This window comes from Choristoneura fumiferana, chromosome 20, assembly GCF_025370935.1.
Source record: "Choristoneura fumiferana chromosome 20, NRCan_CFum_1, whole genome shotgun sequence".
Lineage (NCBI taxonomy): Eukaryota > Metazoa > Arthropoda > Insecta > Lepidoptera > Tortricidae > Choristoneura > Choristoneura fumiferana.
Window position 1 is genome coordinate 10,284,284 of NC_133491.1, and position 18,627 is coordinate 10,302,910.

At 36.5% G+C, this 18,627-nt stretch overlaps 1 protein-coding gene across 1 annotated transcript; it reads left to right on the forward strand.

Moving 5' to 3' along the window:
- Positions 1-435: 435 nt before the first annotated feature.
- Positions 436-15,889, forward strand: LOC141439133 (uncharacterized). Its single transcript, XM_074103282.1, has 4 exons — positions 436-859; positions 2,600-2,723; positions 3,466-3,641; positions 13,958-15,889. The coding sequence occupies exons 1-4, from the start codon at positions 494-496 to the stop codon at positions 14,054-14,056; spliced, it is 765 nt and encodes a 254-aa protein (XP_073959383.1). The 5' UTR covers positions 436-493; the 3' UTR covers positions 14,057-15,889.
- The last annotated feature ends 2,738 nt before the right edge of the window (positions 15,890-18,627 follow it).

An 18,627-nucleotide genomic window follows, 5' to 3' on the forward strand; every position in this document is an offset into this window, starting at 1 on the left:
TTGTGTGATTTTGACATCTATTATTTGTACTTACACACACAACATAAAGTTTTAGAATTTTGTAGTTGATGTTCCTGATATTGTTGGAGATGATCATTCTTTCTTTTCTCCAATGGGGGAAATATCTGGAAACAAACCTCTCAATGAAATATTTGTATCAGCGCCAACTTGCGGAAAATAACCATTGCAAATCAAATAATCGCGACATATATAAGTGGCAAGTTAAATATTAAATTTACAAAAGATAAATTTTCCACTGGCACTGAGATCTATCGATTATCAATACGTACTGAGATCGAAGCATTTATCGTTGGGCTGATTGTATGGTGCAAGCGGTGTGATGTTTGGCTGACGGATTAGTCACGTCTGGGCCTCGTCTGCGGAACGGAACGCAACGGTATACAAAAAAAAAGTGAGTTAGTTGATCGTTGACAGTTGAGACGGTCGAACGTCGTTTGTGTGCAAATAATCGAGTGAATTAAAGTCAAACAAAATGCCGAAGAAATTAAAAGTTGTAGTGAAATCGTTGTACTCGCACGAGATCCGCAAGGACGTAAGCTTGGAGAATCTTAAGTCGCTCAAGCTTGAAGATGCGTGGCCATTTATCAGAGACGAAATTGAAATAGAAATCGGCAGCAGCCAGTTGGTCTGTATTCCGCATATTACGGAAGCAGACTTCTACAAATGCACGTCTCTGTTCGTTCCAAAGGAGAAAGAAACCAACGGCAAAATGTTCACGCCACTCGGCGAATTGGTTCAGAATATAAATAAGGCGAAATCTAATAGTGATTACGTGAAATGGTTGGAAGCGGGTGATTTTCAAGAAGCGGACTTCAAGTTTCCCCATGAGAGCGTTAAGGTGAGTCTTGGCCTTTGTATGCTAAAGTAAGAATACTTTTCAGGCTTTTCAGGACTTACTTGTGACCTTGACCTGTCCTTTAGATCGCAGTGTTGCCTTGGGTCGGCACACAAACCAAATGTCAGCACATTGAGTTGCGACGCATTTTCAAAGGTTGTATCCTGGAAAAAACTTTTTACTGGAATTACATAGGTATAAACTGAAACTTTATGGAATATGGAAAGTAAGAAGAAAGGAACAAATTATTTCACAACAGTTAAATATAATTGTTACATTACATTTTATGTGTCTGTTCAATAAATAAGTAATTTAATTAGTATCAAACTAAATCACATCTGTGTAGCATAAAAGGTTTCTAAAAGATTACAATGCAACTGTTGCGGTTACACATGGGCTATTATTTAAATTCATTGATACTCGCTAATCCTTATGTTTATGATGTTGATTTAATTCAATTATGTTTGCAATTCTGCATCTTATGAAACTTTTTGTCCAGAATATGAAATAAACATAATCAAAGCTGATACCAGCACACCTTTTTCTTATTATGGCTTTTACCTCTTTATAGTTAAAAAGATTCAACCCAGTGACAGTAGGGGAAATAGACGGAGTGAGAGAAGTAGGGTTCTATTTGGACCCTTTAGGTCATTCCTGGATTTGTCAATAGGCCGTATAGGCTGCAGCCTAGGGGCAGCAGATTTCAGAGGATGAAAGTCAAACAAATACATTGGGAGGCAGAAGTAAAGTGGCCTACACTCATAAATAATATAAATCCAACACTGCTTTAGGTACAGAACAGTTCAAAGCGTGGTTGTAGTAAAACTAGTATTACAAGTGTGTTTCGACTTATCTTGACTGGATACTTTTACTATCCCTACCACAGCCCACAGAATCTAAGTCTATGACCCCTGTTTTATATTCTTAATAAGAATGTGTCTGAACTATGGATATATAAATGGATTTATAGTTATTATTATTATAAATCGTTGCTTAAATACAAAAACAACAAAAACAAAGGTATTTAATCTCAAAAAACACATTTTAAATAGCATTTGAGTGATTTTTGCAATAAAAAAACTTTTATTTTTATTTGTTGCTTTTGTATTTAAGCAGCGAAATGTTGATTTGCTTTTCATCATGTCACTTGTATTTCGAAAATAACATCTTTCAATATTTCTATGGGAAGGATAGGATCTAATAACATACATGTCTTTATCAGCACATGATCCAGTATACCAACATAGGTGCTTCTAGTTACAGTAAATATTTACAAGACCGCTTTCTGAGAATTACCAGTATATCAGTTGTTGCACCTGAGTCATGGTTGAGTTTTACAGAAGCCTACATCTCTGTAGCTGCAGCTGTGTATTTTTGGATGAAAATGAAACAATTTGCTTTGAATTCTGAGTAGATGATAGCAAACTGAACATTCTCCTATTTTCAAACCACCTTAACAGTTGCTAGTTACGCACACACGGACAGCACAGTTCACTTGTGGAACTTTGCCATGCATTAGAACATTTTAGTCAGCGTGCAGCACCAAAATTTATGAACTGTACAACTTAAGATCTTCAAAAAGTCAAAAACGAGTCTAATAAGGCTATAATAACGCACCTGTAATTCTACTTATGTTTCTTCCATCTGGCACTTCATTTTGTGACCTTCCCACGTATTTGTCTTGTAACATTAAAAAAACAACTACTTGCCATGGACATATTAAAATGCAATAAATCCTTACAGATCACATTGCAAGATGAGACTATCAAGAACAAGGTGCGCGTTATCATGGTCAACTTCAGTCGCACCAGCATCCCTAAGGACAGAAACTTTGAGAACAACATCTATCTAGATGTGAATAACAAAGGTAATGTCCATTAGATTATTATATTTTATTAGATGAAGACCGTAATAAAATAACCTTTAATGAGCTCCCGATATTTCGAGATTTTAGGTATCATACATTGTCTTATATAATAATATGGTTAAAACCATCTGAAGGAAAAATTTTTTGATTTGCATTTTTGATGCCAATTGTAATTTTTTTTTACAGAAAATTATTTAGTACTATCAACTACCATGATCATAATATATTATATGAGATATGAATCTCCTCCCATTCTTAATTTATCCATAGTTTTTTTACTGTTTTCAATTCGTGAAACAATTAGATAAGTTTGGCTGGGCTCCCATATTGAAACGTGAAATCAATTAATAAACCCATTAAGGCCAAAATTATCTAGCAAACACCTACTGTACTGGTAAACAAATATATCATGGGCAATTGGGCATGTAGCACAGTCACAGACCAATCTGTATGGGTTTGTAGGCTTAGGTGCGGTATTTGGAGCAATTGGCGTCGTGAAGTGTTTCCATCCGTATAATAATTATAATTTTTCATGGCTACGTTATTACTCCACGTTTACCACCACGTTCGCTTCTATGACTAGAAAAATATCTACAAAAGTACGCAAATTTAAAAATCATAGGCATGATACACTAGAATCGCCCTAGAAATAAGTATCTGTTTTGATTGCAGACCCAAACCCTCCTTATTTCTGACCCTAGTTTCGGTCGTACTCTATCAATAACTACATATTCTCTTCTAGATCTGAAAGGCAAGAAATCAGTGTACATGATCACAAACGTGCTGATGGCGAAGACAATTGAATTCCGAGTGACGCGCGGCACGTCGTCCCGCATCTTCCATCTCGGCAACTGGTCGCCGCTCGTCTTCGGCCTTGAAGAGTTCCTGATTGGCGATGATGGAAAATTAACTAAGAAGGTAAGGGTTGTAAATAGACTAGGTACAGTACCAATAAATAATAGGTTTTTTTTTAAATCTTTTTTAATACATGTTTTTTGCTGACTTTTTTTTGTTGACTGTGCTTGCATTGTCGTCCAAACTACATTTTCGTACCAAATTTCAAGTCGATGCCATTAACCGCTGAGGAGTTTCCGTCCTAAAGATACAATCCTGGCTGAACCACCAGGATAACACTTCCAGATTATTGTACTGTCACGCATTTTACAAAAGTATGCCAAATTTCAAGTCAATCCAACTACCGACAACGGGACAAGTGAAACTAAACAAAAGCTTGTAATAACCAACAAAAAGTTGGAAAATCCCCGACTTTGTAACTTCAAAGTTCAATATCTCAAAACGGCTAAACCGATTTTGATGAAACATTTTTTTTTTATTGTACTCAAAAAGAAGTGTTACAAGTAACATAAACTTAAGTTAGTACAAAAGGGTCTTAAGTAAGTGGTCGAGCTTTCGACCCCTAAACTAGGTTTAAACCTGTGCCTTAGGGGCTTGAGTTCGTCCGAAATTAATGTCTTAAACAAACATGTTCTTGGACAATGTAACAGCACATTAAGCAGTAGTAAAACATGTCTAAGAACCATCGCTAGAAAACCTGATTTTAAATAAAAAAAACCGCATTCAAATCGGTCCGCCCGTTTAAGAGCTGTATGGGAGCCCCCTTAATTATTTATTTTTAAAGTGAATGAATATGAAAATAAATATTCTGCGAATATTTCAAGCAACTACCTGTTGCCCTTATTAATATCGAGCAAAAACGGCAAAAAAAACACGTTTGTTGTATGGGAGCCCCCCTTAAATATTTATTTTATTCTGTTTTAAGTATTTGTTGTTATAGCAGCAACAGAAACACATCATCTGTGAAAACTTCAACTGTGTAACTATAACGGTTCATGAGATATAGCCTATTGACAGACAGACGGACAGTGAAGTTTTAGTAATAGGGTCCCGTTTTTATCACCCTTTGGGCACAGAACTCTAAAAAGGTCTCAAATCAAGGGCACTTCACACACATTTTTCAGCTCCATTTCCCAAAAACTACACCCGAACCCGACCCGCGCGAAGGCCCCGTACGTAGAGTAAATGCATTTTTTGGTTAGATGGATATTTTTAATTACGTAATATCTTTTGAATGGAATGTCCGATTTGAATAATTCAAAAAGTAATCTACAGTCATTGAAATTGTCTTGAATATGAAACTATTTAGGTAATTGGATAAGGATTAATACAAAGATATGAATAACATGGTCTGATTTTAGTCTGTAAGTATTTCTGTCAACTTTTCAAATGTTAAAAAAATAGTTATAGTGACATAACTACAATAGTTGGACATATGGTATCGCGAAGTTTTTTGTAGGTATTAATATATTCTTTAATATCGCAGAACATTTTTTTGTTCTATAATCAATAGTTTCTACAGCGCATATGTTGAAAGATGTTTCATGGAAACTTTTTTTACACTTTGAGTTACATTATTGAAGTTTTAGTACGGAATCCTAATTTTTTCTGGTAATAAATATAGCCTATGGCATATCGAAAATACAAACTGAGACATGGATGCACAGAAAAACCAGAAAAAGAGACCAGCGCTGGGAATCGAACCCAGGTCCTCAGCAATCCGTGCTGCGTGCTATAACCCCTACACCACCGCTGGACAGGAATCTAGACACGAATTTTTCCTATGCATACATATCTCAGGTTGCTTATTTCTACTACGCTACTTATGCAGCAGCACTAGCAACATCTATGTTCCGCTCTCATCGAGAGACGTCACACTCTTTCGGAACCAACCGCTCACCTAGACAAGAGATGTCGCTAAGCCCTGCGTCTCTTTTTCTGGTTTTTCTGTGCATCCATGTCTCAGTTTGTATTTTCGATATGGTTTCACGGGATACCCGTAAAAGTAACAAATTTGGAGTTGAAATAAAAAATACAAAAAGACTCCAAAAAACCAATCATAAGCCTATGGCACTTTGGAATAATTTTGCATTCTAATGGTAAAAGAATTTTTAAAATTGGTCTAGTAGTTTTTGAGTAACAAAAACCAAAAATCCAAATCATTCCTCTATAATATTGGTATAGATAAGCATATATAACCACTATAGGCCAGCTTAAGCTTATTACATTACAAGTAATAGCTACCTTCTGTTATTGGTTCGCTATAATGCGATAATGTAATGCGTAGTTTTTATTAGATATGCAAGCAATTGGAATATTTGCAATTTTGCATTATCTTAATGGGTAACTTTTTTCTAATTTTGTCTTTTTATAAATAACTTCTAGAAGTGTTCGTTATTTAGGAAGCGTTTCAGAGTTTTTTTGGCTTCTTTTTTAACCTGTGTCTGTCTGTGTGTGTGTGTGTGTGTGTGTGTCTGTGTGTGTGTGTGTGTAGCACCGTAGCACCGTAGCGTAACGGGTGGACCTATTTGAATGCGGTTTTTTATTTGAAATCAGGTTTTCTAGTGATGTTTCCTAGACATGTTACATCAAAATCGGTTTGGCCGTTTTTGAGATATTGCACTTTGAAGTGACAAAGTCAGGGTTTTCCAACTTTTTGTAGGTTATCTTCATTTCCATTACCATCTCAGCAAATATACTCGGCGGCACAAAATTTACACACTCCATAAAAAATTACCTATTCATGCATAGTTGCCGGACTTCGGTCGACCGTCTGGCAACATCGCGCGACTCGTGTATCCAACGACGTCGGGTATTGCCAGATATGTCAGGCGAAATCAGCTGGCTTCGCTTGACATGTCGCCGACACATGTCGTGGGACATTTGTTCCCTAGTGTATCCCTGGCTTTATCTCTTGTGCAAATTTAAGATGCTATCGATGCTAAGGGGCTGTTTCACCATCCGTTGATTAGTGTTAACTGACGGTTAAATGTGATGCCGTCTCTATTTGTTTTGTTCGACTACACGGAGACGGCATCACATTTAACCGCCAGTTAACACTAATCAATGGATGGTGAAACAGACCCTACCAGCTAGTAGTAGTAAAACGCTTGAATATTAACCCAAGGGTATTAAAACGTGTTTTTAGCTGTATTTTAGTAGACCTTGGTCACGTCTGTGCTAATCGACGAGAACAAAACACGTCAATTGTGAATGAACGTATGGTTTATGAAATTTAAGCATAAACAAGTGTTTCAATGTAAACAGCTTATCTTAATATATGTGTCTAAACCGCGTGCTATAATAATATTTTCTTCATCCTCTGCGCATGTCAATATGCAAATAGTCGTAATTAAATGTTAATTGCATTAGAACACAGCTACGGGATTGTTCTAAGGTGACCACGATACAATTGTATAAGTACCTACCGACATAGTTTGTTTACAGCTGGGGTACCTACTTATTACAACACAAAACACACTTTTGATAACTCAGATTCAAAGACCATTAAATCTGCAATGGGTATGTGTGTTTTAAAATGCACGTACACGTAATTAATTACATTCTTGTCTTTACTGGGCGCTTTGCAATGAAGCATTTCGTCACTACTTTGAAAAAATCTCGTATCTAAAATCAATATGTCAACAAAATTGAACCTTGTTGTTGTTGTTGTTGTCTATAAAGTTCACTCAGAAAAATTATCTATTTTGAGCTACGACTTTTTTTTAAAGTAGTGACGATTTAAGATTAGGTTCTGTCTGGCGAGTCATGTTTGAGCTCACGCTATAAAGTAAATAATCTATTGTATCTAATTGTAAATATTTTTTATTTTATTTTAATCATGATCGCCGCCATCGAAATCGATGTGGAATATCCTACTAATATTATAAATGCGAAAGTGTATGTATGTTTGTCACTCCTTCACTTTTTAGACTGGACTGATTCGCTACTGCTGGTTACTTTTTATCCCGATATTCCCACGGGATCGGGATAAAATCTCAAAATCTCAACAGCAGGGATTAGAGTCATGAAGTTTGGCACGGTTGTTGTTATGCCAACTTCAAGAAGACCAATTTTTAGGAATTTAGTTATATCCCGGAATTCCAATTCAACTACCAGATCTAATGGTTTACGCGTAAAGTCGCGGGTAAAGTCTAGTATAATTATTTAAATTGTGGTTTTGTTTATTAACCTGCCCATGGCCCACGATGTAATGAGTTAATTGACGCAACAGAATGAATACTTAAATAGTTGGAGTCAAAATAACTGAAGAAGTTATTTGATAATAATCAATTTAACAAAAGATATATAATAGATAATATATAGTACTCAGAAGAGTACTAGCTTTTTAACAGATGTAATACTTAAGACCTAGAAGTAGGTAATTTCAAATCATTAGCTTTGTTATTTTGGAAATTAATTCAAATTATTAAAAATTCTTTATACATATATTCAACGAAAAGTTTGTGCTTTTATAAATTACACTCGGCCGTTATTTTTAGTGTTAATGTGTTCTATATAAAGTATGCGAGGACTCACGAGGATAAATAAATACGAAAGTTAAACAAAAAAAATTAAATCTCACGTGAGATAAAAATACAACATCACGCGATGGGTAAGCAGTGTTCCCAAAAGATATTTGTACTGTAGGTACCAGATGACGAAACATTGTGTGTGACGCTACAAGTGGATTATTTGTGAAACAGGCGCCCCACTTTTCCGCGACTGGAAAACTACATTATGTGGTAGATTAGTACTTAACTTAACCCATATAATGCCCAGAACTATTTTTGGTCTCCGATTTCTTCTTTAGCACAAACGTCACAAATAAGCAATTTCTTTTGCAAAATCGCGCGTTAGTTGATACTTACCTATTTTTCGGGACAAAAGCGACCCACTGGGCATATATGGGTTAAATTGTTTTGTTACCGACATGAACTCGTGAAACCACTACTGACCTTCATTGTTTCGTTATTATATTGTAGTAACTTGTTGAAGATAACGAGTTAGTTACATACTCGTTTGATGTTTTCAAATGAAAAAAGAACATTATTTTTGAAAGAATTTGTTAAGCTTGCAATGATAATTAAGAACTAATTCTGTAAGTCAAAATTCACCCGCGTTTAGTGCTCGGATTGCCGTACAGTATGGTACGGATAGGTATGTATGTAGTATGCATGACTGCAAGTACAGTCAGCAAAAAAGAAGTATTTTTTATCAAATAGTTATTTAATGGTCCTCTTAAAAAATCGGTTCTAACGTTACTTACCTATTTGTATTTGAAATAATCTACGTTCTATATTTCCAAATAGGATGACTGAAGGTCAGACAGAGTATTGAACTATGGACTCTCACAATAGAAACGTTTATTTGACTGCGGAATTATAACTTTGAATTATTGTTATGGTAATATTTGAATCATATCTTGTGAAAATGTGACGTGAAAGCGGTGAAAAACTTGAAATGAGAGTGGAGCAGGGGAAATGATCCTAGTTCATTTTCACAGGTGTAGTCGACCGTCCAAGTCCTTTAACATCCTAAGATTCAATCAATGTCAGTTGTGCTATTTCAAACGTTAAATTAATAACAAGTCAACGCGATAACCAGTCTTATGGTTTTTACCCCACTGCCCGAAGAAGTGTTATTTTCTGATATTATGCCTAGTTGAAAATTTAATCCGAGCCGATCGGTAGTTTTGTAGCTTTACATATTTATGCTATTTTCGATTGGTATTTTGAAAGATGTGATTCCAAGAATCAGCTTGTCAGAACTTATACTTTGTATATCCTAAGTTACGTATAAAATCTTGGCAGCATCGCTTTGGCATCATCCTTATTCCGCGTCAGATTGATAACGATAAAATCGAATCCTAGTATTTTATGTAGGTACGAGCACTTGTACCTAAAGGGGCTCCTAGACGGGCCATATTTTCACTGCAATATGTGGCCGGCCACTATTGGTGTCCCTGTCTAACATGTGAGTAAGAGAGGGACACCAATAGTTGCCGGCCACGAATTGCAGTGAAAATATGGCCCGTCTACGAGCCGCTTAATAAACACACGCACGCACGCATGCACGTTTTGTCTATATGATGGTAGCCAAAAATATAATTGAAATTACCTATACTTACAAGTAACAGATATCCAAAACAAATTATCAAGCAAATTGACAAACCAAACAATTAACAAAGTAACAGTAGGCCTACTACGAAATTCGAAGTTCGTATCGTACCGTCCCTCTCGCTCTCGTATGAAATAATATTAGCGTCAGCGGGACGCTACGATACGAACTTCGATTTTGCTCGAGCAACAAAAAATGTTATTTCTTTATAAGTAGAAACTGCTTTGGCTTATGTATCAGCTAAGTTATATCCATGTTTAACTGTGTTAAATATGCTGTTTGTTTCCCAAATAAATAAATTCCCTATCACCACCTAAAAACTAGGTAAGTAGGTAACGTATGATGTATACCATTAAATAAATAAATACATCCAAAAGCAATGTGAAAAACGTGTTTAACGGTCAACTGTTATTTCTTTTTTGTAAATCTTTTTCAGCCATTCTAAAGCTCTAGGTAGCTCAAGCTTTTTTAGGACAGTTCCAAATAGATTGCACAATTCATGTGAATCACTCAACGGAAGTGTCTGTCTGTATTTATTTAACGAATAAATGGTGTAATACTTGACACACACGCAAACATAGATATTTAACACGTCGCCTGACTTGTTCTTAACAAAATACACGCACACAATTAAATTATAAGAGAAGTCATATTATGAAAGTAGCGCATTATTTTAAACATATTTTTAATTATATATGCACATTTTCCATGTTGTTATGCATAGTCGACCTTGCGCATAGAAGAACCGTAAGTAATCGAATTAGTCATAGTCATGGTGGTAGTCATTGCCGTAGATAAGTCAACCGCATTCTGTCTATACTTTTTATTTGAATGAAATCGGCCCTGAACGTGACCACAGGCTATTACCATAGCATAAGTTTTTAACATAAGTTTAACGTTTTTTTCTTAGATGTCTTTTTAATTATTTAGTCTATTTTACATCCCTCTACTGAGCAAAGGCTTCACTTTTGTTCCACTCTCGCCTACTGGACGTGAGTTCTTGCCATCCCTTCCCGCGTTACCTCGCCATGCTTGTACTCGTAACTCATAAGCATCTAGGTCGTTCGGGATCGCTGCGGTCTGCCTCTATTTCGATATCCATCATTAACAATGTTTTAATAAGTCAAACCTAATTCACAATTCCCATGTGCTGCTCGTAATTCACAATAAAACTAGAACTCAGTACCATTTTAATTTTACGCCACTGTCAACGCGTGACATAAAATGTTTCCGCTTTTAACAGACTTCAAAAAAGGAGGAGGTTCTACGTTCCAATGTTTGTATTTTTTTTATGTATGTTCACCGATTACTCAGTCAATTTTTGACCTATTTTCAAAATTTTATTTTGTTTGAAACAGTACTCTTCTGAGGTGGTCCGATTGTCACCAAGTCAAGATCTGATGATGGGATCCTAGGGAAATCGAGGGCAAACTTCAATTTTTATAGGCACACCTATGGCGATTTTGGCATTTTTAGCATTAAAACAAGCATTTACATTCAGAAAGTATCATTTGGTAAACTAAATCTGATGAAGAAGACCGTAGATGGCCAATAGCTAAATAACGCTCGCGCGTCTATAAACAATCATGGTTAATATACCTAGTAAGCGACTAAGAAGAAGCTTCTTTCGAACTGATCTGATGCTGAAGCCGTAAGGTAGGCAACGGAACTCTGTTATAAAACAACGTAACTAAGCCGTGTTTGGGATTAATGGAATCGTTGTGAGATGTACTTCATTCTACGTTTGGCAATATTCCAGAAATAAAATAGATATGCCGTTATATAATTTAGTATCTTCGCGCTAAGATCATTACGAATAAATTATTTGGACTTCAAAGAATTTTCTACCATAACATGTTTTATTGCCACTATTTGTAAAGTAGGTACTGGCGGCTGTTCAAATTCTTCACTAAGTACCTACTAGTGTTACTGCTTGATATGACTCTTAGACTCGGAGATACCTTTTGTATTTTATCTGAGATTTTAATGCATATACATGTTTGATTAATTCAAGTTAACACTTGACAGATGGGCGTGCCTTCAGTCAATTTTCAACTTTGACGTCATACAAATAAAGCCATTTTTAATATAGGTACCGCTACCCACGTTTACAGATTATGTAAAAACTATTTTATTTGTATGACCTCAAAGTTGAAAATTGACTGAAGGAACGGTCTGTCAAGTTTGTAACTCCAAGTAATCGCACTGTAACAATAAGAATAAGGAACATTTATTTCATAACTATCATAATCAATAGAATGTAACAAATATTCCAATATCTAATTCTAATTCGATTATTGTTGAATATCTAACTCAAGATCAAGACCAATATCCTCGTTATCCTTGAAAATCATGCGTCCAGATAAGATAGCATTTTGTTTGTGCCGTTGATTTGTCTTGCGTTCAATAAATGGACAGATTTTTATATAACTTTTGCGATATGTATTTCTATATTATTAACAGTCCCATTAATGTACTGAGCGGCAAAAAATTTTGGGGTAATAAGTAATTCTGTATGACGAGTGGGCCAAATTTTGTGCCGCTGAATATATTATCAGCAATTGGGTTGATAATGGTTAAAAAGATTTCCTTGGCTTCGAGGAACTTCAATGTGTTCAAGTACCTATTATTATTGAAAATACAAACTGAAATATAGATGCACAGAAAAAAACAGAAAAATAAGACCATCACTGGGAATCGAACCCAGGTCCTCGGTAATCCGTACCGCGTGCTATACCGCTACACCACTGATGGTAAACGGTACCGACACGAATTTCCCTATGCACCCCATGTTTTAGCTTGTGTTTCTTACTTAGTCACTTAAGCAGCGACGCTAGCGACATCTATGCCGTAAGCCCTCAAACTTTTTCGGCATTCCTTTGGAACTAACCGCTCACCCGGACAAGAGATATCGTTTCTAAGCAATCAAATTAAGATTGGATTTTTTGGAATCTTTTTGTATTTTTTATTTCAATTTCAAATTTTTACTTTTACGGTCATCCCGTAAAACCGAAATTGAAAATACAAACTGAAATATAGATGCACAGATATGGGTGAGCGGTTAGTTCCAAAGGAATGCCGAAAAAGTTTGAGGGCTTACGGCATAGATGTCGCTAGCGTCGCTGCTTAAGTGTCTAAGTAAGAAACAAGCTAAAACATGAGGTGCATAGGGAAATTCGTGTCGGTACCGTTGACCATCAGTGGTGTAGCGGTATAGCACGCGGTACGGATTACCGAGGACCTGGGTTCGATTCCCAGTGATGGTCTTATTTTTCTGTGCATCTATATTTCAGTTTGTATTTTCAATTTCGGTTTTACGGGATGACCGTAAAAGTAAAAATTTGGAATTGAAATAAAAAATACAAAAAGATTCCAAAAAATCCAATCTTTTACCTATTATTATCTCTTCAGGGACTTTACACAAAGCTGCACTGATAGCAAAAATGTCCCATAATCAGTCAATTGGAGTGTTTTCTTTTGATAACGTTTCAAATTATGTTTAATTCACTTGATGAACACGTTGTTTTGTCATCAGAATCTATTTTAAACTAGCTGCCCGCCCCGTTTGCACCAATGAAGAAAATGAAACCAAATCGTGTCTCACTCATTCACTTTTTCATTATGGAGATTTTCAAACATTTTCTTTCATGCAAACCTTGTCCTGGCATTTACGAACAGCATAAAAGAATTAACCGATTTTAGATGCAGATGTTCTGAAGTGTCGCGCTTGCACATTCGAGATAGAGGTGTGTCCATCTGAGCATGCGCGAGTTGGCTTCTTGCCACACGTATTCGTCACATGACGCCACAGCACAGACGATAAGTCTTTAGATGACGTGACTATCTAGAACGTACAAAATGTAATATTTGAAACCCCTCAATCAATACAAGCACTTTCATTTGCAATGTCACGGTGCATTTTGAAAAACTTTTTAATCAAATTTATAAATATATTTATGGAACGTGAATGAAATCGATAATCAAATTTATAAATATATTTATGGAACGTCACGTAGGTACATATGCATGCAGTGACACATGATTTTTCTTTATTAAGTTTTCCCTAGACTAGATTTTTTTTGCAGGTTCTCACGCGCTATTATCCTTCACGATTATCTCTTATATTATTTCGTTTTCTAGATTTTTTTACCGTACAAAACACACTAGACTCTAGCAACATCCTCCTCCGATGGACAGAGCCATATAAAAAAAAACCTAAGATTTCCATTGAAAACTAATATTGCAATTTTTTGTTATAGATTCCAGTGACGATCAAGTCCAAGGCTCTCCACTGGAAGAAGATGAATTCTTCTGACCATCTCTTCCTCGTCGGGAAAGACGAGGCCTGCAGCGCTTAAACGATGCCTAAGTAATGTTTTTCAGTAGAGAAACGCTTAGTTATTGAGCTGGTTATGGCAAACTGCCAGAAGATGGCGTTGTATCAACATTTAGCGTTATGCTAAACGTTTAAAACGCACGGGACGAGCTATTCGCCTTAAGTTACGTGGAATCACGTATTTTCACAAAATGGCTATATTATCTTGAAGTCACATGTGCTTGTGACTTTCCGTTTGGATATTAGAGCCAGCATATTTTATTTCAACTGTATCACTAGAATGAGTTTTAGATCAAGCTTCTTATATTTTCAAAGATTTCGGTTGGCTATGATGTAACTGGGCAATAGATAATTGACATTAATTTTAGTGTATTTGTGTGCAGTTCATATTATGAACAGAATTATCAATAAAAGTATGTAATAGTAAGTAATAAAACATTGCCTGAATAATTAAATCACATTTCGAAATCTCTATCAATGTATTTCTGTGTTAGGATGTTAGTTAAATTATTCACGATCAGTTTCACAGGGGAAACTGAAGATCGATGCGGGTATTTTACAGTGATTATTAGATATTTTGACTTGTTGAATTTCGTGACGCCCTAGTTGCTAACTACACGTATGTAAATTTAAGATACGGTGTCTAATGGCCAAAAAATGCTAAATATTCAGATTTTTGAAGCAATTAAGAACTCATGATTATCTCTAAAATGGTAAAATTTTATGAAGGTAAGGTAACTTAAAAATAACCTAAATCTAATCCCTAATCAAATCATCCTTTACATTACATTATCCGCATCGGCTTTAAATTGACCCTGTAGTAGGTATGCTATAAATTTTAGTTGCTATGGTATTAGGAAATTTCCTGTTTTTAGTATTATCACGTGGCACAGCCATGACCTATTTTTGTGATAATTAATCACTAGGCTTAGATTAGATTTTATCTCGACTCAGATACAGTAGGTGTTTCTTGAACGTTGCGAAACTGTATGCAAAAATTTAGAGCGTAGCTAGACAACTTCAAAAAAAAAAAACGTTCGACTTTAAAATACAATATCTATTTTTGACATTCCAAAATGCAAGTCTGGTACTTCGCACTCATAAAAATCGACAAAACATATATGCCTTGACATAGATTGTGTATCTATTATTATTTATTATAATCAATGTTAAATCTTTTTAATAAAATAGTGTGTCGTTGAGAACCCAGCACGTAGTTAAGTTACTTTAAGTATTGTAATGTGATGATTTTTAAGTTTGAAACTCAGAACCGTTGTCTTAAAATTAAACGAACGTGTTAAAAATGTTGAGCAGCTCTTGTATATGAACATTATCGTCAGTAAATGTCAGACTTTTGTATAAAAACATCTCAATATCACTAATGATGTTCAGATGTTATTCGGATAAGGGGTGTAAGCCGGATAAGGGGGTGTGTTAGATCGTTTGGAGCGCCAGCGCCACAAGGTTCAGAAGGTTCAGAGTATAGTTGATTGTGTTTCCTCCAGTAGGTACCAGTTTTATTGCGATAATTTGGTCACCACCTTATTTGTGATATTTTTAGATACACTTACAGTTAAGATGATTTGTTTTATTGACCGTCTATTCAGTCTAGACGGAAGATAAGACGAAATTAAACATTATACTTTTTTTATGTACTTAAAGATATTTATTGTGATTATAATTAAGTTGGTGTTTTATTTTACAATTTATTTGCATTGTGATAACAGGATAGATTGAGTGCACCGATCATTTTCATTTATCAAACTCCATTTAAATTTCAAATGTATTGTAAAACAAATGTAAAGTAACAAAAATCATTATAATTTAATGAAATAAATTGTGTGTTTAGTACATAGTTACGTGTTGTGTTGTTATATAATATAATATAAAACAAAATAAAGGTAACTAAAACTACATACAAACTAAAATTATAAATAAAAAAGTTGCCCAAAATCACTGCCAGGTGGTAAGGTGCCCAGAAGGCTGGCAGCATTACCACGCTGTATGGCAATGCTTAATCTTTGTGCGGTGGTACAACCTACCGCCGCCTTGTTGCCAAAACTTGCTGCAACGCATCTTCCGAACTGCTGAGTAAGCATTTTCAGCCTACTCAGTTGGGTTTTGGTTCCAAAGGCGGATGCGAAGCAGCAGTTCACTCCCTTCGTTCTTTTATATTACAACAACCAGGCGAAGTTGTGCTTAAGGTAGATGTTAAGAACGCATTCAATTCTGTCAACAGAGATATACTTTTGAAAGAAGTTCAAAAGCACGCTCCGCTTATTTACAACTTCGTTTGGCAATGTTACAGTTCTCCATCCAAACTTCTTTACAAAAACCACACAATTTCTTCTGCTGTTGGTTGCCAACAGGGTGATCCTCTCGGGCCAGCTCTCTTTAGCCTTGCCATCCATCCTATCATTCAAAGCTTAAATTCCAAATTCAATGTTTGGTATTTAGATGATGGTACCTTAGGTGGTAATGTAAGCGAAGTCCTTGATGACCTGCAGGTTTAACCGAAAAATTTCGAGACATCGGCTTAGATTTAAATTCTTCAAAATGCGAAATATTTTTTTGTGATTCTTATCAACAAAAAGACACAGCTATTTCCCTATTTCAGGCTATTGCCCCTAATATCAAGATTGTTAATAAACGTTCGCTAAACCTCCTTGGATCTCCAATTCTTGAGGAGTCTTTCCCCGAATTCATTGATGATAAAATACAAAAATTTAATTCACAGTCTGATCGTCTATTTAAAATTAACCTTCACGTAGCTTACACAATCATCCGCTATTGCCTTTTTGTACCGAAATTCACTTACGTCCTCCGCTGCAGCCATCTTTGGAAATATCCACATCTTTTAGAAAATCTAGATTCCATCATTAAAAATACTTTCATATCCATTTTCAATATTAACATTTTAGATAAATCATGGTCTCAGTCATCATTGCCCATTCGTCACGGAGGCTTAGGCATCCGTCAAATTTCTCACGTTGCCCTCCCTGCCTTTCTATCCTCGGTCCACTATACTCAAGATCTTGTCGCCAAGATACTCAAAACTCCTCTAGACAACCTAGATGTGCCTCACTTGAACGAAGCTAAAACAGCATGGAAGTCAGCTTGCCCGTCTGCTGATTTACCTATTTTTCCCAGTTCGCAGCGGCAATGGGATGAGCCGCTCTGTAGAATGGTGCGGGATAACCTTTACCATACGTCTACCAACCCTACAGAGCGCGCCCGCCTCCTTGCCGTTGCGAAATGGGAATCTGGTGCTTGGCTTCACGCCTTACCATCCACAAATACAGGCACTTTTCTTGACGACAACACATTCCGGCTCGCTGTCTGCCATTGCGGTATGCAGGTCGACTGCCTCGGCCACCATGGACTCTCCTGCCGCAGCAGTACTGGACGCATCCCGCGGCATGCAGCCTTAACGACGCCATCCGCCGGGCCTTGGTCAGTGCCGGAGCACCAGCCGTTTTGGAACCTACGGGCTTGGTCCGCGACGACGGCAAGAGGCCCGACGGCATGACGCTCATGCCATGGAAAATGGGACGGCCGTTGGTTTGGGACGCCACTTGCGTCGACACACTCGCGCCGTCCCACCTTCCATCTTCAGCCAACAGGGCCGGTGCCGCTGCAGACTCTGCGGAATGCCTCAAACGGCGCAAATATGTAGGCATCAGTAGTGCCTACATTTTTGAGCCGTTTGGGGTAGAAACCATGGGTCCTTGGGGTCTGAGTGCTGTTAATATTTTTAAATCACTGTCGTCCAAATTGATTACGGCTTCGGGTGACCAGAGGGCTGGCTTTTTCTTAGCACAAAGAGTTACGTGTTTATTTATTTTAAACAGCAACCTTTTTAGCGCCCGACGCAAAATGAGGGGGTGTTATGAGTTTGACCGCTATGTGTGTCTGTCTGTCTGTCTCACCGTAGCTCTTAAACGGGTGACCGATTTGGATGCGGTTTTTTTGGAAATCAGGTTTTCTAGCGATGGTTCTTAGAAATGTTTCATCAAAATCGGTTTCGCCGTTTTTTAAATATTGAACTTTTAAGTGATAGTCTGGAGTTTTCCAACTTTTTCATGGTTCGGTTATTGATCGGTCCAAAACAATGAGTAGGAAACAGACATTGCCTCTACACTGGATTTTGTATTCGCATTAATTATCTTAAATGTTTACTCTTTTTTTCTATGGCCTTACCTATCACTTATCACATCCTAACCTGTAATTTAAACGACTAATTCTTGTATACGGCATGAAAAAAATATCTTCCGGAAAATTTATTTCGGACAACAGAATATTAACTGAACTGTCAGACCGGTCCAACTTGTACGCCACCTCTTGAAGAGTAGGTTAATAACATTTAGTAATCGCTACTCGTCAAAAGATGGCGCTGCTCTGCAGTGTCATACAGTGATAGGAACCAACTTGAATGACACCAAGCAGCTAACAAAAATGTGATGATAAAACCAAGATCCTCTCATTAAAACACGTTTTACTTTTAAAATACTTTTATTCAGAACAGCCACCGGCCACCATATACTACATCTAAACTTAATAATTACAAATTGTTCCAGATACTCAGTGTTCCTG